This window comes from Ammospiza nelsoni, chromosome 3 (genome assembly GCF_027579445.1).
Source record: "Ammospiza nelsoni isolate bAmmNel1 chromosome 3, bAmmNel1.pri, whole genome shotgun sequence".
Lineage (NCBI taxonomy): Eukaryota > Metazoa > Chordata > Aves > Passeriformes > Passerellidae > Ammospiza > Ammospiza nelsoni.
Genome location: NC_080635.1, coordinates 74,555,061 through 74,578,795, shown reverse-complemented (window position 1 = coordinate 74,578,795; position 23,735 = coordinate 74,555,061). Strand labels below are relative to the sequence as shown.

The 23,735-nt window shown below is 37.1% G+C and overlaps 1 protein-coding gene across 8 annotated transcripts in view; it reads right to left on the bottom strand.

Annotated features, from left to right (window-relative positions):
• Window positions 1–23,735, bottom strand: part of PUM2 (pumilio RNA binding family member 2) — a 68,433-nt gene that overhangs the window by 7,013 nt on the left and 37,685 nt on the right. For 4 of the 8 annotated variants that reach the window (XM_059469717.1, XM_059469713.1, XM_059469714.1 and 1 more), the window contains exons 10-17: window positions 22,601–22,739; window positions 15,533–15,676; window positions 14,234–14,515; window positions 9,296–9,532; window positions 2,768–3,035; window positions 2,089–2,218; window positions 428–562; window positions 28–165 (exon numbers count right to left, since the gene is read on the bottom strand). In XM_059469717.1, coding sequence (XP_059325700.1) covers window positions 28–165; window positions 428–562; window positions 2,089–2,218; window positions 2,768–3,035; window positions 9,296–9,532; window positions 14,234–14,515; window positions 15,533–15,676; window positions 22,601–22,739 — 1,473 coding nt within the window. The remainder of the gene's footprint in view (window positions 1–27; window positions 166–427; window positions 563–2,088; window positions 2,219–2,767; window positions 3,036–9,295; window positions 9,533–14,233; window positions 14,516–15,532; window positions 15,677–22,600; window positions 22,740–23,735) is intronic. The other 4 variants (XM_059469715.1, XM_059469716.1, XM_059469719.1 and 1 more) reach the window with 3 other exon arrangements.

Below are 23,735 nucleotides of genomic sequence, written 5' to 3'. Positions count from 1 at the left end.
AAAGAGGAAACAAACAATTGGTACTACCTGTCCTTTGAATGCATCAATGATGAACTGGAGTGACTGGGGCTGAACACACTCAATGCATTTTTGTACAACGTGGTTTCCATTTTGATCCTTCACACATTTCAGAACATGGCCATCCAGCTCTTTCACCATTTCATTCTGGAAAAACAAAGATTATCCTTGTCTTTATGATGGTATTTCCCCCACCCCGCCTTCTTTAAAAGGGAAAAAATTTAATTTCATCCTGACTCCAACCTTCATATTCACTGGTGTTAACTGTGTACCTCAGTACTTTCATTTAAACAACTATTTTAGCCCCCCAGCATATTTCATGATGAAGGGAATAATCATCAATTTAATCAAGTAAAAAGAGGGATACAATAAAAATAAATAAAATGAAAAAAGCATTGCTCTAACTTACAATTACCTGCTGGTCAGGTGAGATTGACTCGAGAGCTTTCTGGATGACACGACAGCCGTACATCTGCAGGGCCAAGGGCAGGACGTGACCACGGATGCGTGTTGCTAGGGCTAACTTCTGATCCAGGCTTCCAAACTGAAAGCAAATAAATATCCTGTTAACAAATGAAGACATACTGCAGCATGCTGGAATTTACATGTCAGAGTAAGTACTGTCAGGATGTACATGACTGTAACATTTGAATAATGTTTCACTTTGTATTTTAGTGGGGATATTTACCAGAAGCTTTTCTTTTCTAAATGCAACATTTTGTAATATTCCACATCCAGTTCACATACCTGCTATCAAATGCATGACCTTGAAAGACAACAGAAGAAATAATACAGTTTATATTTGCCTGTCTGTAGGAATATTTAAGTGCAATAAACCACTTTTTCAAATAAATTATACTGGCAAACTGATCACAGGTCACTATTATGCATGAATCCAAACCAATTTGCTATCTCAAAACTTGTGTAATGTATCTCGCATCTTGTAAGAGAGGACACAGAAGTGACCAGCTGACAACCAGCTGATGTCACAGCAATATTCTTGCAGCATTGCTGAGAATGGTCAAACTCCACACCTGTAGTCAGCTCTGAAGAAAGCCTGACCAACAACTTCACCTGCCTACCTATACAGTAAAATGAGGTCCCCTATTACATGTAAGGTCACATGTACTTTTGTTGAGAAGTGTTCTGCAGAATTAAGATGAAAACACTCAGCTACCAATGATTAACTGTGTATTCATCCACCTTAACATTATGGAAAAAATAGCAAATGATGACCCTTAAGCAAAATCAAGATCTTGTGTATCATATGTCAGTGACACTTTACAGAAGATATTTTGACTGGCTATTAAAAAAGAAGTAAAAAAAATGAGGACATTATTTTATAGATTATTGAAAAAATTACATTCTTGTTTTTTACAACAAGTATCTTATTTCTTACTGGACATTTTCCAGCACCATCTTCTTGCCACAAGTATACTGGATACCTTTCACACATATAACTTTTCCCAGGACACAGGTATTACTTTTTTTCTTCTCTCTGCAAGCCAAATCTTGTAATTCTTTGATGAAGCCTTTTTTTTTTTTTTTTTACCATATCATTTTTAAGAGAAGACAAATCTGTTTTAAATAATAGTTGTAGTAATACTGGATATATCTTATGATGGATACCTCTTACTCAAAATTCTTCTGCCTTTCTACATTTTATGGGAGCTTCCTCATACACAGCCCTGGATGAAGTTCACACAGCTGGTTGAGCTCAAGTGCATCTTCCAGACCATTCTGTACCATGATGCAGTAACCAATAAAAAGCATTTTTCAAATATTTATGTTCCCTTTCATCTGCTGAAAGTCTCTCTAAGTTCTCCTCAGAGGTTTGTGAAGCCTCAATGTGCACAGTGTTCATGCACTACCAGTATAAGGAGAAACTGTGTCCATTATGGCAAAAACCACTGGGTAGAGAACAGAAAACACCCATGCAGAATGACACACTTGAGTTCTGTGGAAGTCATGCAGAATTCCGCTATGGTGTTAAGGAAAGACCAGTTAAATTTAATCAGATTTATAGCACCTCATCTGCATGTCCATCCATACACTTAGTGCTATGCTTACCTCAAAGAACTTCTGTATTACATAGTTTCCAAATACATCAGTCATCAACTGATAGGCTGCTTGCAGGATCTCATTAAATACCATCTGGCGCTCAGCTGGAGTAGCTCGCTCCAGCTTTTGCTGTATAAACCTAAGTGCAAAAAAAGGTACATTATGCTTTGCATCAACAACAGGAAAACCTCTCAAACACTGTTTCAATGAGACACCTCAACACTCTAAAGAAAGCAGTCAACATTTATAAAATTTATTAAAATGAAAGTAGTGCCTCTGCATATAAAAGAATACATTTTAGTAAAATTAGGACTTGAAAACTTTAATTTGAAAAGCATTAAAGATGAAAAGAATAACAGCAACTAAGTACCTGATGATGTACTGACAAAAAATAGTTGTACATTCCAGATGCCACATATTTTGTTTTCTTAATCAAGGCCTCTTTGATACCTTAATACTTGAGTTTACAAGTCTAGTTATGAGGCTATTTCTACACTGAGAATTTCTACAGGCAGCTAAATTAATACTACTTTTACAGTGAAATTTCTGAAGAGAAGGTCAGCCTAAGAGTGTGTGCTCCAATTACGATGCTTTGAGTTAAAATGACAAGCACCTAATTCAAAACTTTCATATTAATAAAACAATATCAAAGCAGTCAAATATTATTTACTATTCTTATAATAATTACCTAGAACCGTGCTGGTCTTGGGAAAATTCAACAATATGCCCAACAAGGTCCCTTAGCTGAAGGTTAGGGAAACGATTGTTCCTGAAATCTTCCAGCAGCCGGCTGCGTCCGGAAGGCATAATGTCAGACCTGCTGTAGCGGAGGCGCGAGGGAGGGAAGAGCTGGCTGCTGGAGCTAAAGAGGCTGGAGGTGCTGGCCGCACTGCGATACTTGGCTTCGGCTCCGGGGGCTGCAGAAATATAGCGACCACTACCATTTGTCAGTCCTCCTACAAGGAAGCAGCTCTGTCAGTCACAGCCATGAGAGGGAAGTAAGCAACAGCAAAACAGCAAGTGAACTAAAACTACCGATACACCCTGGAGCCAAAGAAAACAACAGTGCTGTCTTGTTATTTGTATTTACCTCATTGTGGTCAGAGGAGTTAGATAGCTTTATCTTGCAATAAATAAAACCATTATCCTCCTCATTTTTATGTGAAGGGCACCAGGAAAAGAAATGTCATTAGAAGAATATATCAAGGTAGGTAAAGTGAGCACCCACTCAGCCTTACAGAAACTTTAGAACTGGGTGGGCCTTAGGCTTAGTGGGCAGATTTCCACTTCGCGAGTCATACTGGCTTATACCCTTGTTAGTAGTCTTGAAGTTAGCCAATTGTGTCAAAATGGAACATGAAATCTGAACTACCCTTCAGTCCCTACTGAGATACCTTTCCAGCTTACAGCACGTTAAAGGCATTTTTGGGGAGGCACATGTGGTGCCTCTTGCCAGCTGTACCTGTCCTGCAGGTTATTTGATAACTTCAGCATCCTAAGCTTTCAATGTGGTACCTCTCCTCAGCACTAAATATGTCACATTTCCAACCAGGTAACTAAGGATGCTCTACTTAATTATCCAACAACCACAGATATATCAAAGTGAAACTCCTTTTAGAAACATGAAGTCCTTTCCTCACTGCACAAACACTCTCACTTCATCCTTCCTCGCTTTCTAAGAACTGAATTGCCTTCCTGTGTCTATGTCCTGCTCCTGTTTGCTAGTGATTCCACCTACAGCTCCTGTCACTCTACAGTCCTGTGCATGTCTCCTCACACCCTGCTCTCTGATCAGTGTGTGTCACTCTGAACTCCAGCATGCCTCTTCCCTCCACTCTACAAAAGGCAGCAATTATCACAAAACACATCCAAAGCATTTTTCCAACTGCTGTATGATTTTTCCGGGAAATACTCTTACTATACTACAAGCAGAAATACTCAAAGGCGATTCCCACATAGAAACCTCAATTCTACTACTAAAACCAAACTAAGGAAAGAAAAAACCAAACACTCCCTGAAAGTATTGACTATGAATTGGAAATGGAAAGCATTGTGTCTCCCTGTCTAGGAAGTAACATTGTAATCAAAGCCCTTTCAAAGTCAACAGAATAAATATCTACATTTGAATTTAAAACAAATTGCAGTACGTGCTGTTTGAATGGTGCTCTAGTATAAACTTAATTTTTAAAAAAGGCAAAAAAAAGGAAAAGGAAAAAAAAAAAATAAAGAAAAACCCAGCTGACCGTGCCCTAGCCAATCCTTCATTTGGTTCCAAGTATTTATAAGGCCAGGCAACAGCAGTGTTACAGTGGACTGGCAATGTATTGATGGTGAAGTTATCTTTCTCAAAAGGTCAAATTCTAGTACCAGAATCTGAAATGTTAGTGCTCTGCAAGACACATCAAGCATAACATTTATTGCACTATATAGTACTATGCCCTAAAACAGAAATAATTAGTACTTATTTTTATAACTAAGTCTTCAAAATTCTGTGATAAACATCAATAAATACTTTATGTCCCAGAGTATCTTTCAAAAATCACTAGGTTTTCTTTTAAATTAAGGCCTCTTAATTCTCTACAGCCAGAAAAGTAAAATTTTTGTAACTATAGTTTTTAGTTTCCATTGACAAACACTATGGTACTAACAACAACAACAGAAAAAAAAAAAAAAAGAAAAAAAGAAAAAAAAAAAAGAAACACCCAACATTCTGCAGGTGAAGCAGTGTGCAGAGTGATGGTCTGCCATAATTCCTCCTCTAGGAATGGACTTCTACAGAAAAAAAAAGTTATGCAGCTGAAATGATGGTATTTCTCATCTGGACTATGTAAACATTGCACAGCAGTGCAATCCTGGCTCCCCTGTAGGTGCTGTGCAGTAACACTATTTAGTATCACGAGAGGGCACCAGAGCCCATCTGCTGAAAGGAACTTACAGGCTGCTTTCCTGTTGCAGGATCACTATTACTCCACTGCTCACATGCTCAATTGTGTGCCAGAAACTAATAGGGCAGTTTTGATCATATGCTCAGTCAACATACATGGTCACAGAACTGAACATGTGAATCAGGAATTGTTTCAGCTTGTTTTTTTTTTTTTTTTTTTTAAATGAGCCTGCATTTCTTTAAATTAAATGAAACAATTTATCCAGCAACTAAAATAGAAATTTGGTAGCTTTTAACAAATGTGCTATTTATGTGTAATATGCATTTCCTGCTGAGAATTATTAAGCCTTTTTCAGTCTAATTTGGGAACCATCACTTTTTAAGACTAGTAAGATAACTATGCTGCAACTGGGAGGCTCCTGTCTAGCCTGTGAGACTATTTCAGACAATCACGTTAAGCAGGACAATAATACAGGAAGGCTGTACTAAGAAAGCACATCCATTGTGCCCAGAAAAACCTGTGGTACTCAGAAAGCAGAACCTTCTAAAACACCGGATACTATTATAAAAAAGAGTAATTTAATTAGTAATTAGCTTTTATTTTCACGTAACCTTTAATTACAGCAATGTTAGGGCTCAGTGGCAACTCTGCAGATTTGAAAAACAGTAAAACTCCCAAAATAAAGGCATATTATCTTAGATACTTATTACATGCAGATATAATTGTGAGTACAATGGCCTATTTTCTTCACCAAACTAGGAAAGTAATAGCCTGTATCTTGTCAGTTATATGGGGAACATACCCTACTGAATAAAGCACTAAAAAATTCAAGTACTTACTATACATCAGTATAGGCACACAATTCCAAACTCCTGAGGGAATGAAGTGTGCTGTTCGTTCTTCAGATAATCAATTAGCTACCACTTCTGATCTCATAAAACAAAGATCTCCAAAGCACTGAATAATACTAAGATGGTTTTACAGTTTAATTGAACTTAAACCCCCCATGGCTAATCCATAGGGAGGAAAAGGCAGAGAGATATAAAGGGGATATAGATCATCTAAATCAGAGCCTAGTTTCAAGGACACAAAGCATGTTAAATTATTGACTCCTTAACACATTTAGTGTTAAGGAGAACATGAAAAAACATTAAAAACTAGATCCAGGCACATTTATTTTGACAGCATTAGTCTGTTAGTATTTATCAAAGTATTTTTTCAATTATTTCTAATAAAGACAGAAAATACGTCTACTGCAGAGTAACTTATTTACATGTGTCAGCAGTCTTTTCTAGCAACACACATACATGTATGTAAATGCTTTAAACTTAATTTCTATTAAGTATTTGCTTATCTGTAAAAAAGCAGCTTCAGCTCATCCTAAGTTTAAAGTTTCATCTCCATATGGAAAACAGAATTACACAGATCTATGTATATTTCAGGAATCAATGCACGTGTTTATAATGACTGCTTCCCTGCAGCCCTACAGAGGAGGGGCACAGCTGAGGCAATGCAAAGCTCCCCACACTGCCTTGCCAAGGGGCCTTTACTCTTACCCACAATGACCATCTCTGAAGGTGAAACAGCAATCCCAACTGCTAACAAGACTGGCTCCCAACACACAGGAAACAATTACCTCCAAAAGCCCAGATTTTAGAAACCCTACTCTACACCAGAACTCTATTCTCAAAATGCTGCAATGTATCATCAAACAGGGTAAGGACTACAAATCTAAAAGGGTTTTTTATGACAATGGAAAACCACTTCCTCTTGCAGTTCCTTGTACTTGGGAGTGAAAGGGTAGTTCAAATTCATGACCTTACTGCTCCAGCTGATTACAGTAAAGAAGCAGTTACAGACAACTGACAAATCCCTTCAAATACAGGAAAACTGACACTAGCACAAAGTTATTAGCACATTCCTATTTTAGGATGTTGGATAAAAGTTGGTGAGAAGAGACAAAAACAGCAAAATATCACAAAATTCTTGTAAAAGGGAAATTGTTCTTTTAAGCTACAAATTGCAGCAGTGTCTGACAAAGGGGTTATAAAACCATGCACCCTTTCCCAGTGTAGTGCTCTAGATTCTGGTGGCTGAAACAGGAGCAACTGAGTTTGATGCCCATTTTAAAACAAGAGTTAAACTTAGCTGAACCTGTTGATACAAGCAGGCAGGACAAGTTTGGAAGGTGGAGGGAGAGCTGCATTTGACAGGCATTATCAGAATACCAATGGAAACTGCATGCAGACATGAACTTACAATGTTGTTCTACTCTGAAAAGTGACTACATGGTAACCATACCCCTTATTAAAGTAGACTCCCTGTTTGATTTCAGGTATAACTTCTCACTTGGTGAGAAACCTCTGATTTTTTCATTTTTTGTATGTGAGAACAAAACATGCTTCCAAGAGTGGTTGATGAACACACCAGAATAAATATAACAAGACAGACAATTGACTTCAGAAATAACCTTAAACTCTTACATGGTACACTTTGCATGCAACTGTGCAAAAATATGGCACAGGGCAGAAAAGCTAAAAAAGATTACTGTATTTTTCTGCATTTTTTCTGAAAGCAAATATCCAAAAGCCCTCCATTTCCAAATTTCAGGCTGATTTTGTAATATAGCAAAAAGTTTTTATCAGTAATCAAGGTCCACTTCATTTGGATGATGAAGAGGACACATGGAAGCCAACAAGGTTGTGTCAATTTTCAGAGTACAACTGTATATTCCGGCAGTTACACACTGATCTAGTACATGATTTTAACAAGGTATTAGGCTTAGTTGACACTGCCAAACAGTTCAAAATGGGTCAAAGTCAGTATTTAACAATTTCTGCTGACAGAGGCAATCCTCTGTACTGATCACAGCCTATTTTCTCAGAACTGAAAAAAAGTCTTTTAACATTTATCAAATGTGAAACAAACAAAACTTTGAAGGTTTTAAATTTTAGATAATGCCTTCCAAAATTTGGTTTAAGTATAGTTTTCAGCAATATGAAAACTATGGTGAGAGTACTTTGAAAAGAAAGAAAGAAAAAGATTTCCATGATAACCCCATTGTCAGATGTTCAGAACTTTCTCAAAAGCCTCCATTTGGGCTGAAACTTTCCATGCTTGGTCTCAGCCCAAAGGTGCACTTTGTAGACCTGAAAAAGGAAAAAAGGTAAGTAAAAAAAAATAAAACGTGCTGAAACATCCCCTTGCCCAGTTTTATTTCGGGTATTCAGCACTTAACCTTGAAGGGGATACTGTACTGCAAATGTAATATATTTTAATTATTTACCTTTGTTATACAAATTAGTCATACTTTTTTTCACTAAAGGTGTATTATGGTAGGCATTTAAAAATTTTGTTTCCTGTTTTATTTGCACTAAGAGGTACAGGGGATTGTGCTGCCTATTGCAAGCATGGAACTGTGCATTGAACAATTACTGGAGCAACTGACAACTCAATCTTGAATTAAATCCAGTTCCACTGTATGATTTTAGCATCTAAATTAAATGACTGCAAATATTCGCAGCAGAAAAGGAAAAACTGTACCAGGTAACCTTGGGTTAGAGGCATTATCTTCTAAATATACTGTATACTGTGGTGGGATTTCTTTAGATCCTTTATTTTTTTAAACTTTTTTTTAAAGAAAGGTTGAGCTCCCATATTTTCTTACTAGCCAAAAAAAAAAATATTCAAGAAATTATTTTCAGCATTCCTTAAAAAAATACATCTGATAAATAACAGAGAGCCACCACTGACAATGCCTTTGCTACTTCTTTGACAATTTTTTTTTTTTTTGTCTCCTTCCATCAGTCTGGCGATAAATTAATGTCTTCCTGGCAAAGTAATTGGGCCATGAGGTTAACTGATTCAAAAATCACCTTTCAATACATTTTACATTGAGAGAGAGCACTGCTCACTTTTCTACTTTATCATGGCAAGGGGCATTAATGAAAGTCACTTCACTGTTAAACACATCATCTACAATGTCCTTAAAGCGGCAACACTGTGGAGGAGAAACAAAAATAATGCACCTTTGCTTGTCATACTGTGGAAACATAATAGAAAAAGGACCAATAATTCTTACTGGGCTTCTACAGGGGAAGAAAAACCAGTTGTTGGCCCAATACTGCCAAAAGCTGAGTGCCCTCCACTGTCAAATCAATGAGCATCTGAACGTGCTCTTCACCATCAGGAATGGCCCCTCTTCATTACAAAACTGTTTAACAGCAAAGGTAATGTGACATCTCTTATGCAACATATATTTTACACATAGAAATACATACACACATACAAACAAAAAGTGTTTTTTTGGTTTTTGTTTTTGTTTTTTTTACCTAAATGCAAACTGGATGAGGATCCATGTGATGAAAGTGATGGCGGTGGCGTAAGTGAATGTCCTGGCGTTTGGCTTGGCAGAGGCATGCCTATTGGACTTGGAGAGGAGGAAAATCCCAGACTATTGTAAAATGGCTGCCCTATGGGTGCTAGGCTGCTACTAGATCTTTTGTACAAGTCAGAGCTAGTAGATAGAGAATCTCTCCTTGTGGCACTACTACTTGCAGAACTGCCAACTGAAGAAGAAATAAAAAGACCCTAATTACACAGTGTCAACTGAATAAAACCTATCCCCAACTACAGCTGGGCAACAACAGATGCGATCACAATAATTACAGCAATCGTTATGACAAAGACAATCACTGTGATAACCACACATGCTTTTAAGTAAAACTAAGTGGGTATAAACATACCACTGGCAAATAATTTCATCAATGTCCATGTCTTTCAACATTTCACACTAGACTTCTCACAGTAATATTGCAGTACTCTGTTTTAAATGCCCGACTTCAGGCTTTGGGACAAATATGGAATTTATAAGATTAGATTACACTGTCACTTTATTGGATAAATGATTCTAAAAATATTGCCGCTAAATTATTTGATAATTTTTTTTTCCACCATAAATTATTAGTCAGACAGTGATGCTCATTTCAGGAAAAAGTCTAGAGGAAATTTGTTGTTGTTTAAGGGTTCACAAAATAATTTATATTGATGTTCAGCTGTTTCTGAACTTCCCTGTTTGTGAACCCCTCACCTGTAGGAAAAAAATGACTACTTTAAATTCCCTATGAGAATTATGGCTCTCAAAGAAGTGTTTTGAAAGGATACTATAAAGAGGGAATAGGCCAAGAAAGAAGATGAGAAGCACAGCAGAGATAGGAAAATTAAGTGATAAATTAAAAACGTGATTTTACTGCTATCAGTGTTTCTGAAAGTCAAATTAGACTAGAGGCTTTGGATAACAGTGTATTAGTGAAGGACTGGTTATCCTGCACAGCAGCGTTCAGCAGGGCGATGAGCAGTCTAGGACAAATTAGGAGAACAATAAAAAGCTTTTAGAAATGTTAAATTCTAGTATCTGCTGCATACTAGTGAAGTATTAAACCAGAGTCCCTGTTTTAAACATTGAACATTATTATAATCATGAATCAAACTAAGATTATGGATATTTTAACAACGAATATCTTTCTTAGCTGAATTTGGAAAATTGATTACTACTATTGACTATTTCAACTTAAAAAGGAAAGGTCACAATTTTTACTTCCATCACCTTTGTCCTTTTCAAGTACTTTCTTACTAAAGCTGGCAGCATGGAACAATATAAAGGTCGCCTGAAACTTTCCATTTTTAAGACACTAATTTGTTTTCTCATAACATGAACAACTTGGCTAATATTTTTCATGGCAGGAACTAGCCTGGATAAATTTTTTAATAGAACTTTTGTCTAAACACTGCCATTTCAGAAATACTGGCAAAGAAAGGTGCTTTATCTTTACCAAAATTATCTAGCTACCTCTTTAAGAAGTTGATGCTTTCATGCACTCAGACCAAATAGGCCAGCAACAGGAGACCTTTATTTTCACACTCTTAGACTAGACTAAAAATCTTTGCAAACTCATAGTTCACCCAAGTTCAGCATGGATCTGCTACAGACTCATAGCTGAAAACTTAAACTCCTGACCATACACAGCTCGTCTGAGATGGTTGATTAAGGTTGTGCCTGCAACTGAACTTCAGTGTGTCATGTCAAAAACAGATGGTGAAACTGCTGTCCAAGATTCCACCTTGTGTTGGAAAGGCCCATGAGGCAATGAGGAAAGGAAGTTTTCTATTTCAAGTGGCAGGGAGACAAAAGCCAAACACAAGAAGTAGACTAGGGAGAGGGGAAAGAGAAAAAAGGAAACCAGAAGGAAGTGAGAAAGGTAAGACAAAGGAGCCAACAAAGAGACTGCAAGAAAAAGTGGCAAGCACTTTCAGTGGGACTGAGGATGAGAAGAAAGCAGATCTGAAGAAAAGTTAGGCTGCAGAAGGTGTATGTGACTGTGGGGCAAAAAGACTGAATAGTAAGCTGATGATGGGAACACCACACAGTACAAGTAGAAACAGAAACATACTTAGGAGGGAAGCAGGAGATAAATGTTGCCTGGAAACTGGGAAGGAAGACATACTAGAGGAGAAACCAGAAGGAAAAGATACTGGACTAACTAGGCAAGGAGACTGAGAATAAGAAACCAGAAGAGCAAATTAAGGCAACAGTTGAAAGAAGTCTCAAGCTCTGAGACCAGCTCTACAGGCTCTGGCTCAGTGAACCATATCAATGTTAATACAATACTACATGATGGACTGCCATTTTTCCATCTTTCAGCATTTCTTATTCGGCTAAATTACTGCAGCTTAACAAGTTACCACAAAGCAGCTGAGCTGCATTTTCACACACAAAACATGCAAAGCTCACAAAACACAGAAGATAAATTGCATTAGCTTACTCCTCTTCCCCCCTACTATCTAATCCAATTCCTTTACAGCTGTTACAAGCCAGAAGGCAGCATCTGGAAAGCTGCCACAGTTGATCTAATTCTTGGCTACCTGTTAAGCTGCAGTGACTTATCACCATGTACCTAAACCTTTAAAATGGAGTATGAATAACTTTATTATAAAAGAACAGAGACTGTGAGTACATACAGTCATTTATATGGTATGTTTGCTGCTTTCAGCTGTTACTTTGTTCAGTCATTCAAGCTAGAACATGCTCACCTTCACATTTTTTGCAGCTATTTTTGCCCCCTGCAAAAACTGAAAACATAAGGGCAAAATGTGTTCTGCCATCTATCAGTCTTCATGGCTATATTTTAACTGAAATTCAACATTTTCAACACAATGATGGGAGTTACGAAGAAGCTGAAACCATGGCACATAAAAAATCAAACTTTTAATTTGCCTCAATATGCATGAATACCACTTGTTTAAGTGCTCATTTGTGAAACTCAATTCATATATACACACAGGCCAGAATTCTAAAAAAAAAAAAAATAAATAATCAGGAAGCATTTTTTAAGTGGCTATTAGGGCAAGTACAATTTATACTTGGCAGAAGGGCACTTTCAATATACTTTTATTCTAATAATATGACGAAAAATATTTCAGGTTTAGATAGCACCTTTCATCAGCACTTCTCAAACTGCAAAAGCATAGGGTTCCTGCTTCCCTGTGCAAACTGCCATGCTAATTAAATCACCCTGGATACTGCTCCAAGATTTCAGCACGTGCTCTCTGTGCTGAGGGCTTTGGATAAAGCTCTGTAACTGACCTTTGCTACAAGAAAAAGGCTTAATCTCCTGTGCCAGAAAAAGCTATGCTGATTTTCTTAAGTAGAGACACAACTGAAATTTGTGTTCTATGGAGGTTCTTCAGATAATTCAGGATAAAAACTTTATGACTTATATCTATTCTATCTAGAGACCTTAAATAGTTGCATGGTATTAAATATATATATTTATTATGACTATCTACCACTGTAATGAAACTGTCCCTAGAGTGAAACACAGCTGCTAAGGATTCACTGAAACCTTACAAATAGCTCTGGACAAGTTATATTAAGTAATATTGGATAGCACAATTTTGTAAATAAAATTTACTTGCTGTAAATTAAGGAAAAATTAAGAAAACCTACACTACTGAATAGACCCAATTTATTTTTTTTTTAATTGAACATGGCATGTTTCCAGTCTCTTCTTTAAAATCAGATACTGGACAGGATCAGTGTAAAAACCTGATTTTGGACTTCCTAACATTAGTTTCGTTAAAGTAAATAATTTTTCTGATTATTTTATGAAAATTAACACTGAGAAAAAAACTGTGTTGGTATGCAACATATTTGATGTCACTAGTCACACTGTTACCAAACAACTACCATGACTTAACACTGAAGGGTGTGCTTTTCCTTCTGTTTTTTCTCCCCCATATATTAGGCCATTTTGTAATTTTATAAAAGTTGCTTTCTTTAGCACTAGTTTTCCTTAATTTTGCAAAGAATTGTTAGAATGCATAAAATTCCCCCAATTTGTACCCATTTGCAAGATATGAAAGATGAAACATGCTCCCCTGATTTCATTAAAATAATATTAGTAATAAGAAGCAATTTGGTGCTGTAAACTTTGAGATTAATAGCAAAAGCCGATTTCTTAAAAAATGTTTATCTTGCTTTACTAAAACTGAATTTGAAATATAACAAACCTACCTTGCATGTTTAAAAACTGTGAATATGAAATTTCTGCTTAAGAGCAGAAATGTGACAGAATGATTTTTTAAAAATATAAACAGGTTGGTAGTATTTAGGAGTATCTGTTGAAATAATTAAAGGCCCCAAACACGCACAGAACTATTTAGCTTAACTGTATCCAAGATTAAACCTGCTAGAGCTAACAAGGACTATTCTTTGGTATTAGGTATTTTTGTTTTATAAATACTTTTAAAAAGTTATGGAAACAAGCACTTTGATATTAGATCAAATTTAGAAAGTCATAGGCTGTAAGAAAATTAGGAATTTTTCTGATATAATTATTAAAACAAAAGAATGTATATTTACACTATCATCAATTGTTACTTTAACCATAGAATGAAGATCATCTTGAAAACAAAAGCAGCTTACAGAAACAGTAACAAACTTCTGGGGCACAGTTCAGTGATCAGTATGGAAAAGTATTTTGGAGATTCCTGTGACTACAAGATATTGTTCAAAAATGCATCTTCTATACAGAACCCAAGTAAATCTTAAAAACTTCTTTTATTTCTCCCTCTAATTTGCTTTAACCTTATATAATCTATTTTTGCATTCTTTTTAGAAATGTATGTATATATATGATGCCTGATACAGATACATTTTTTTGCTTAGCACAAAAGTCTCACAGAATGTCCTCACTATATTAACAACCTACCTGATGAGCCAAATCCACCAAGTGCAGAGCCGATAGCTGCTCCTAAAGAGCTGCTACTTCCAAAGCCAAGAGATGTGCTTCCTGGTTGGCCAGGACCATGTGAAAAAAGAGAACTGCTCTGGGAGTTATTGGTCAAAGAGTTACTGCCATAAAATGAATTGGATTGTAGGCTACTATTTGTTTGCTGTTGCTGTTGCTGTGGCTGGGCACCAAGGGGCCGAAATAGACCGTTCGTGGCTCCCGCGAGATTGTTTGCTGTTCCTCCAGCTGAAGCAGCTGCAGCTGTAAAACACGTTTTCAATCACAATTACTCTCTTGAACATTTCTGACTGAAAATGGATTATTCAGAACTAAATTGTATTTTATTGAAGCCCTCTTAAAACAAGCAGAAATTCACATATTAAAGGACTAAGAGACTTAATAGTATTACACAATCTTAATTACTCAAAGAAAAAGGGTGAAGACAACACATGTTTTAGGCTAATCAAGGCTGCAGAACTGTTAATGTAATTGAGGGAACTTCCAGTGTAAACATGTAAGACATTACTGTTTACTAAACTTTTTATATCCAAAACTGCAGTGGCAGAATTGCAGCTAAGTGTCATTCAATGACCTCTTCAGCTACTGTCAGAAGCAAGTTCTGCACAGAGAAAGAAGCTGATAGATTAACTTAAAATCTAATTTTCTGAACAGATTAAGTTAATTAATCCAGGATTAATATTCTAGATTTTAATTTAACAAATACAATACATGGTTCAGTAAAGTAATACTAGATCTTACAACTGGTAAAAATGAAGGAAACTAGAGAGTTTTGATAAAACTAATTCTTCTCTTTTGCTTTCCATTCTATACATAGCTTTCTCCTTGCCACATTTTTCAGGAGAAAAGAAGTTTCATGAGAAAAGCATAGCAAAGTTCCAGGGCAGTCCATCTTCTGCCAGGCCGAAGCAATGAAATGATGCTACCTAGAGGACACCATTTAGGGGGACTGATGAGAAGTGCATGTTATAATGTATGGGGAGAGGAAGGAGAAAATGTTCCTATCTGACAAGTAACATTTGCAGAAACATGCCTGTGTATGTATGGGAAGAGGACTGTAAATTCCAATTAAAAATGAAAAATCCCATCTGTGAGAAAGAACAGAAGACAGAATAAAAAAGCAAGCATGCACAGTATATCCCTCATAACTAGAAAACTTCACAGATGCACAGAAAAACACGATGTCAAATATTAATCAACATTACTGTTAAGATTCAGTAGAGAAGTGAAAGAAACCCCTGTGCAGGATTAAATATTTACCTGCTTGTGCTGCTGCAGAACTGATGAGCACAGGAGTTGAGGCCACCAATCTGACCGGTGCGCCAAGGCCAGTTCTCGCTCCAGGGCCTACGACTAAGGCACCAGTCTGATCGTAATAGGCAGTGGGAGCCAGCACCTGGTAACCTGCACCACACAGGAGACAAGGATCAGTGCTACACACAGGCTCACACAGCCAGCATTTCCTCTCTCCTTGAAATATTCTAACCACAAACTACAAACCAGCATTCCTGCCACAGTCTCTGAATATCAACTGGACATCAAAGCAAACGCAATAAAGATCATAAAATACTGGGATAAAATAAGATTTAGAAATGCTTCAAGCTATTTTTTACAACTAAAATAACTGCTAAAATTAGTAGTCTAAAGTTGAACTTACTGTCAAGGTTAAAGCTTCTAACACCATAGTGAGGAGGTACAGGTACAACACAACTGGCAGATTTGGACCATTATCAAATCAATTTCTTTCAGTAGTTTAAAATACTTTTGTACTCCTCTGCACATGGAGAAGCTCTTGAGACAAGTACAATTAAAAGGCTAAGCTAAATGCAAGTCTGGCAATTCCACACATTACCTAACCACACTTCAAGTCCATCTGCAAAAAACACATTAGGAAAGGAATGCTGTGTGTGCAGGAGTACCTTGGACCAGCCAGTTTCACAGGAATAAAAAAGACTGTAATCCAAGCCTAACACTTCATTCAGTTGACAGTTAAGAACTGGAATTGATGAAGAAAGGGACAAGGAGTTGAAAAAGAAGAAAAGCAAGCAGTTCAAAGGAATACAGGATACAATATATGAATGAAGAAAAGCAAAAGATCCAAAAGAAAGCCAAGCAAAAAAAACACCCTTTATTTAGAACTAGAGCAAGAGAATTAATTTTAAAGCTCTTGACACTTTATCGTGAAGTAGATGAATTGGAATAAAAACCCCTCAAAAATGGAAGACAAGCTACGACAATCTAAGAAAGGGCGCTGATATTTAAAATACAACAATTTCTAGTTGTTAGGTAGAGTATTATTATGAAGCAATGAAATAAAACCCAATGAAATTTCAATATTCCTCCCATGTTCAAATATATACTAACAGTATTAAGAAAAAAGACAAGATTGCAAAAGTCACACATCTATTTTTGTACATGTAAGAACAAAGATTGTGCATTCTATTTTAAGTCAGCTGTTCCCATCAGTTGCCTTGTATGTTCAGAACTAGGTCTAGCAGATTTCTCTCTGAAATACATAGGGACCTGAACATAAATGGACCTCTGATTTAAGGTGAGTACCACAATCACCAGCCTTCCAAGTCATATTTTCTCATCCTCAATTTCTAAAACATCTCTGATCTCCTCTGCCTAGATACAATCCAAAAAAAGAGGCGGAAACATCATCTGCCTTCTGACCTGGTGGTTGCAGTGCTCTGCAGGGAAGATGGATACAAAGGTCCAAATTCTCACACACTAAGATAAGATAATATGAAGATATGAAGGAGACTCAGGCAGCACTGAACAGGACAGGAGCAATGAAAATCCAGATTTTTAGGTTCAATTCACAGTTCTGGAAGTGAATGCATTATACTGGTTATGAAAAATCATCATTGCTCTAATTCTAAACCTGTTTGTTCTCACTGCTCACTACTCGCTTTGCATTCCAGGCACATCTACCTTCTCTTTCCCACCAACAGCACAAGAAGACAGTTGCCTTCCACATAATTTGTCTGAAAATTTGACCAGTTAAAACCAACCAAAACACGTTCTTACACTTGAACTAGATGGAAATACTTTGCTAAAGGTGCCACTGCCTCTTCCACCTACAAAAACATGCTCTGCTCTACCCCTTCCACTACTAAGAAAAGTTGCTACATTCCCAAGGTAGGGAAAGGTGACAAAGAAAGGTTTCACTGTAGTTCTGCAGATAACACAAAATATGAGATTAGTGACACAGTACAAAAGCTCATTATAATAACACATGTTCCTGCACACATTAGCCATGTTAATTACTAGTACCTACATAATTTCTGCTTCTACTCGTAGCAAGTTGAACTGATAACAACATGTTGGTTCTGCTGTTTGTTCCTGCTGTATTTTATAAAACCACTTTTTCAGAACCCAGAATTGGCTAATGCTTAGCAGTATTTACTCTGCCCACCTACCCTCTTCAAATGCACAAACCTATGGATAATGCTGTAACTGTTGAAGTAACACCCACTGATTTTATGTTTACACCCTTCCACTCATCTGAAGCTAACAGCTTTTTATATGACTTCAAACCCACAACATAAACAAGCCTATTTTCCAATGCAAAATACCTGGAGGGGGGGCAGGGGAGATAACTTGCACTTTGCATAAATTGAATTTACTGAAATTAATACTAATGCATTATTATCTAATTAATATTAGATTTTCTAAAATAATTTACTCATATGACTGCTAAATTAAAAAGTTGAAGCAATTTGCCCTTGCTCTTTACATTACAAGATGACCAAGACCTCTTGATACTTCCCTGATATTATATGAATTTGTGATCCACCCACAGACAGTACATTTAAACTAAGTCATGATAAGCTAGGTCAATAGCATTCAGATACTGCCACAGAAGGTTCAAGATATGAATGAGAACTGATGGGTTAATTTATGTTTCCAATTTCTGGATTACATTCTGAACCAAAATAGGCCTCAGCTTTCTACTGAAATCTACCACAACAAAGCAACATAGGACTGGCTATTTGTGAAATTGCTAAAACCTTGCTAAGTGAATCTGCAGCCTCAAAGGTATAAAATTTTTTGCTTTGATATCAAAAATAAAATTTCAGAGAGACCATCCAAGATCAAATTAAGTAACTGAAGAAGAGCTCTCACAACAAACTTAAGAGTTTCTCCTTTCCTTTCCACTATTCCACAAATTGTGCCTCATCCCAGAAATTTGAGCACAAATCTAGAAACTTCCCCTGCCTTCTCTCTTATCAGAGATAAGGTGATGACTTTGCAGTTCTCTTCTCTAATTCCCTCTCTTCCTGTTTCAGATTTTATTACCTTCCATCATATCATCATCTCTCCCTGTGGATGTGCAATTTCCCCTCAAAATTAACAATTATCAATCTTACTTCAGTGCTTTCATATTCAAGTTCTCTGTGGTGTTCCCATGCAGTGAGAAAACTAAAACATACTGTTTCCTAATCAGTTCCTAATCACACCTTTTATTTTAGAGTTCAATTGCTCTATCTATACTTACTGTCTCTGTATCAGCAGGGAATGTGAAAGTAAACAATCTAGTTTAAAACTATGGTGTTTTGCTGAAATGATTTCTAAATGTCTCCAGAAACCAGACTCTGAAAAACTTTTTGATTCTTATCACACAAACCTTGAATATACCTACAGAATGAGAGGAAATGAAATCTGTTCTCTTGGCTCATGCAGCTCATCCTTAGTACTGCCCTTATCCATCCAGCAGTGTAACTTCCCTCAGTGATGACATCCCAATCTATGCCAGTTTGCCACTTGTCTCTACACAGTTTAACAGCTGTGACACTCCTTACTGCCAACTCAATTATCTGCTCCTTTTAAAAATGCCATCCTCTACCCTCCCCAATTCTCTTTGTCCAAAACCTGTACCCCTATAACCTTTTGCTTGTACTGAGGAAGACATGCTCAGCCTTATCTCTGCACATCCTCTCACAAATCAAATTCAGAACTTACTATCCAGGTACTAACCCATTTATACTTTCTATAACCACTGTAACTTTGCCTACACTGTATATCTGACACAATGAAATCTGACTTCTATTTCATACTTCCCACTGCAATGTCTCACTTCAAATTCCTCTAGGTAATAAAACCAAAAAATGCTATGCCAATGGACAGAAACTGTTGATTTTAATGCTTTTTACTTGGGTGTTTTTTCCCAGACTACTCACTTTACATGTCCACCTGCAAGCCAGATCCACCAGGACAGCTTTACTGTGTGAGCTCCATAAAACCAAGTTGTATCTGACCTAGCCAGTGCAGTCAGTGGAGCCTCTGGTGGGATTTGGCTGACCTGCTGTCAGACATCTATTTCTGGGTAAGCTGAGCAGCTCTGCAGTCTCTTTACAGTAACTGCACAAGGAAGATCTCCACTGACTCCTTAAGACAGCTGTAGTCTCAAGTAGACTTCTGACTTTGGATGATAAAGCCAAGTCCAGAAGTTGCCTGTGATGAGCACTGGTTTTACTCATAAGCAGAATGTATACTAATTGCCCTATGAATTTGGGAATACCCTCTGATACTTTCTGCACACATACATTAAGGCAGAAACACTCTATTTTTTAAGAATCTTTGTTATTGAATGACTCACTCAATTAGGATAGGAAGAATTTAAAATGGTATTGTGTAACTTCAATGCAAAATACATTTCACATTAAGTGATTTTAAAAAAGAACCTTAGGCTTCACCTTTTATCAGCCTTCCAGTACCCAGAGGGGCCTACAGGAAGGCTGGAGACTTTTTCCAAGAGCATAAAGTGATAGAACAGGAGGGAATGGCTTCCAAATGAAAGAGTGCATTTTTGCATGGGATATTAGAAACAAATTCTTTACTGTGAGGGTGGTGAGGCACTGGAACAGTTGCCCATAGAGGCTGTTGCCACCTCTTCCTTGGAGGTGTTCAAAACCAGGGTGGATGGGGCTCTGAGAAACCTCGTCTAGTGGAAAGTTCCCTGTCCATGGCAAAGGGTTAGAACGAGATGATCTATAAGGGCCCTTCCAATCCAAACCATTCTATCCTTCTATGATTTCTGAAAGGCGACCTAACAGTACCATTATGTGAAAAAGTAACCTGGATTTCAGGCCCCTTCTCTATGCACACAGAATGAGATAGGTACCTTAAGTGACACGGGAATACATCTTTCTTAACAGCTAACAAAGAAACACCTGAAACATCAAATTTCAAAATAAAGCCTTCAAATAGTTGGGATAACATGAATTTCATCCAACACAAAGGCTGTGACAAGGAGAAAGCAGCTAAAATAATTTCAAGACAGCAGCATGGACAAGCTGAACAATATATTCTGATTTGCTAGTTCACAGTGAAGCAAACTACAAATATCCTTTCTGTAAAGAGTATTTAAAAGCTTGAAACTCAATTTGGACCTTCATATTCTTGTAATACATCTTAGTCCATTGAAACATGAATTCCACACAAAATCTTGTTTATTACAGGTTTGTTCAGTGGCTGCTATCTGGGATTCATTGAATCACATTTTGGTATCTAGGTATTATTTAGTCATCCAGATTCTATTTTACAGTAAGGTAATAGAAAAAAGCATCTCTGGAGCCAAACTCACTTTATCCTAAATCAGGAAACTAAAACAGAGGCAGACAAATCACGAGTAAAAGTTCCTATTTCTCTTTGCTTATAAATGGAGCCAAAGCATCTCTCTCAAGAGCTGAAGTAACAAGATTGCCACATATTTCATTTCCTCATTTTATATTCTTCTTAACCTAAAAAGAGGAATCACCAGCACTCCTGAGTCACTACAAATCCATCTGATGATGACTAAAAAATGTCTTTATATTTTCAGCTCTATTACCTGTAATAGTGTGGCTGGTAAAGCTTAAGTCAGTTGCACACAATTCCTATCATACAACAGTCAGAAATTTATTCAGAAGAATAAAGTTCTTCTCTGGCCATCCAGGCTTGAAGCATCAGATGGGACAAAGCAGGAGCCTACAACAGACACTGAATAAAAAGGCTCCTGCCCTCATGGAAAACCTTTTAGGACTTGTGGAAGAGGAAAAAAAGTCTTCAAGTACCTTCAAAGGACAGGCTCTTGCACTACTGAGGTTATGTATCTGACCACTCAGTATTACTTTCAATCATCCATCTGGGTGGGGTTTACGGGTTTTAAGAACTGCTCTTAAAACAGCTACTACTCCAGATCCAAAGAACTAACAAGTAACCACAAAAAAATGTACACCACACCCCCTCTCAAAACCAAAAGTTTTATAGCTAAGCCTTTGAGGCTTGTGGAAAGATGGTTTATAACATCTCTTACATGCCTTAGTGTTTGTACCCTTATTCACTGCTTCGGTGAGGTGCAGAAGTACCACCTGGCAGGTGGCAGGTACCAGGACTGTACTTTGCTGATTCCTCACTTTTAGGAGAAAGATGCTAAAAGCTGAAGATAACTACTGCATGAGAAGAAATAGAAATTGCAGTTATAAAAGAAAACAGACAGGAAAAACACCATAGCCAGTCTGCTCTGCAGCTAGAATCAAAAATGTGCTAATGGGAGGCCAAGTGCACGATGCAGCCCCAGAGCACATAGCGAACAACTCTGGCTCCAGGCTGCAGAACATCTCACAGTGGTGTCGACCAAGGAGAGAACTTGCACAGGTAAAAGGAATGGATCAACATGATTTAACTCAACTATGCAAAAACCTTAACTTTCATACTGAGGAATGGCCAAGTACACTGAAACTGCTCTTGCTCAGGTAACTGTACCAAACACTTAGATACTGAACTTCAACCTAACCACTCCACAACACATGAACCACTTCTCAGGAAGTCAGAAGCCATGAACACTAGAAGAATCTGAGGCTCCAACATTCGTAGTGTTTCCAAGCATCTTGTGATCTTCAGATATGATCAAGTAGTAATTTTTTAAAAATGTCTTAATTTTGGATTCTGAATTTTAGATATTATTATGCCCCCCGAAAAAGTTATTCTAGCAAAACGTAATACTTCCTGTTGCAGAGGAACCAGAGAACAAATGACTTTTAAGACAGCATGTAGTTGCTTCACTATATACGAAATTACCTTGCAAAAATCTTTATTTCTTATGCATACATTTACAACAGCAAACACAGAGAAAATGTTCCAAATAACAAATGCTAGAGGAGCTTCTTGTGCTCTAAAACGACTGTGCCAGTATTTTAAACCAACTGAATAATACAAAACTATAAAACTCAATTCTAAGCAGCTTATTGTAAATGGAACAGCACTTTGTCAATCTGTTACCTAATAACACCAATATTCTTACTTTCTGTGAGTCTCTTAATCCACTGATAACATACATACCTGGCATGCCTGTAGCAAGACCCTGACCAAAAGCCAAAGCTGGATTTGCTGCTGCAGCTGCTGCAAGTGACTCTGCCTGCTGCCCTTGCTGCCCCTGGTTGGGAGTGAGCGGGCGCTGAGTTGCTCCAGCTCGCAGGACCTGGAAAAGGCCAATACAACACCCCTTCCTTAAAAGGTAAGGAAGCCAATCTATTATGTGCTAACAAAGGTCTAGAACAGTTGCTTTGAGTATCTGATGCCTCTCAGCCCTAATTTTCACTTTGGGAATCCTGCACCTTGTTGGTTTCCAGAATATACACATACAAAGAATAAAAGGTATACACCACTTTGTTGACCAATGTGACCATAAAATATCTGCCCTGCTTTGGACATCAGGACTCAGGTATGTTCCATCAATGGTAATGAGTATACAGGAAGGCAGAAAATCTGTAAGAGTGATACATTTTACAACCTACATTATTTATTAACTGAACACCTGACCTTCCTTGATAAACACATTTGTTGACATTACTTCCAGGCAATTGAATGATGTAAATCTGAGTATTTCAGCACTTGTAGTAACTTGTCTAAATAATTAACACTCCACTGCCAACAGTGCTGTAAATAATGCACCCACTAAGTTTTAAACATTCACATAACACTCCATCACCATGCAACACAGGCATATTTTATTATGTTCTGACAGCAAATCTCCGGGAATCTGATTGAAAAGCAATCTAAATCCTTGCAACTACTCTATTCCTCTTGGTTAAAATCAGCTTTTTCAGGTTCGAAATAAGGGAGAAATGCAACTCACAATATATTCCCACAAAGAACCGTACATGTTATTTTCATAAATCAGTATTAACTTTATAGAGAAAACAAAAAGAAACTGCAGAGACAATATATATTCAGTTACCAATGCAGGTCACTGATAAAAAACAATCACTAGAAAGAAATATCCACTTGAACATAAAAACAGTGATGAAACCTCTGGAATTAAAGGTATTTCAGACTTCTTAAGTTACATTTTTAAGAATGGCATTGAAATTAAACATACTGCTGGTAAAAAATTTGAAAGGCTTGCATTCATTCAAGTGTAAAGTTATTTTAAAATTTGGGGTTTTCCTTTGTCAAAACTGCCATTCATTTATAC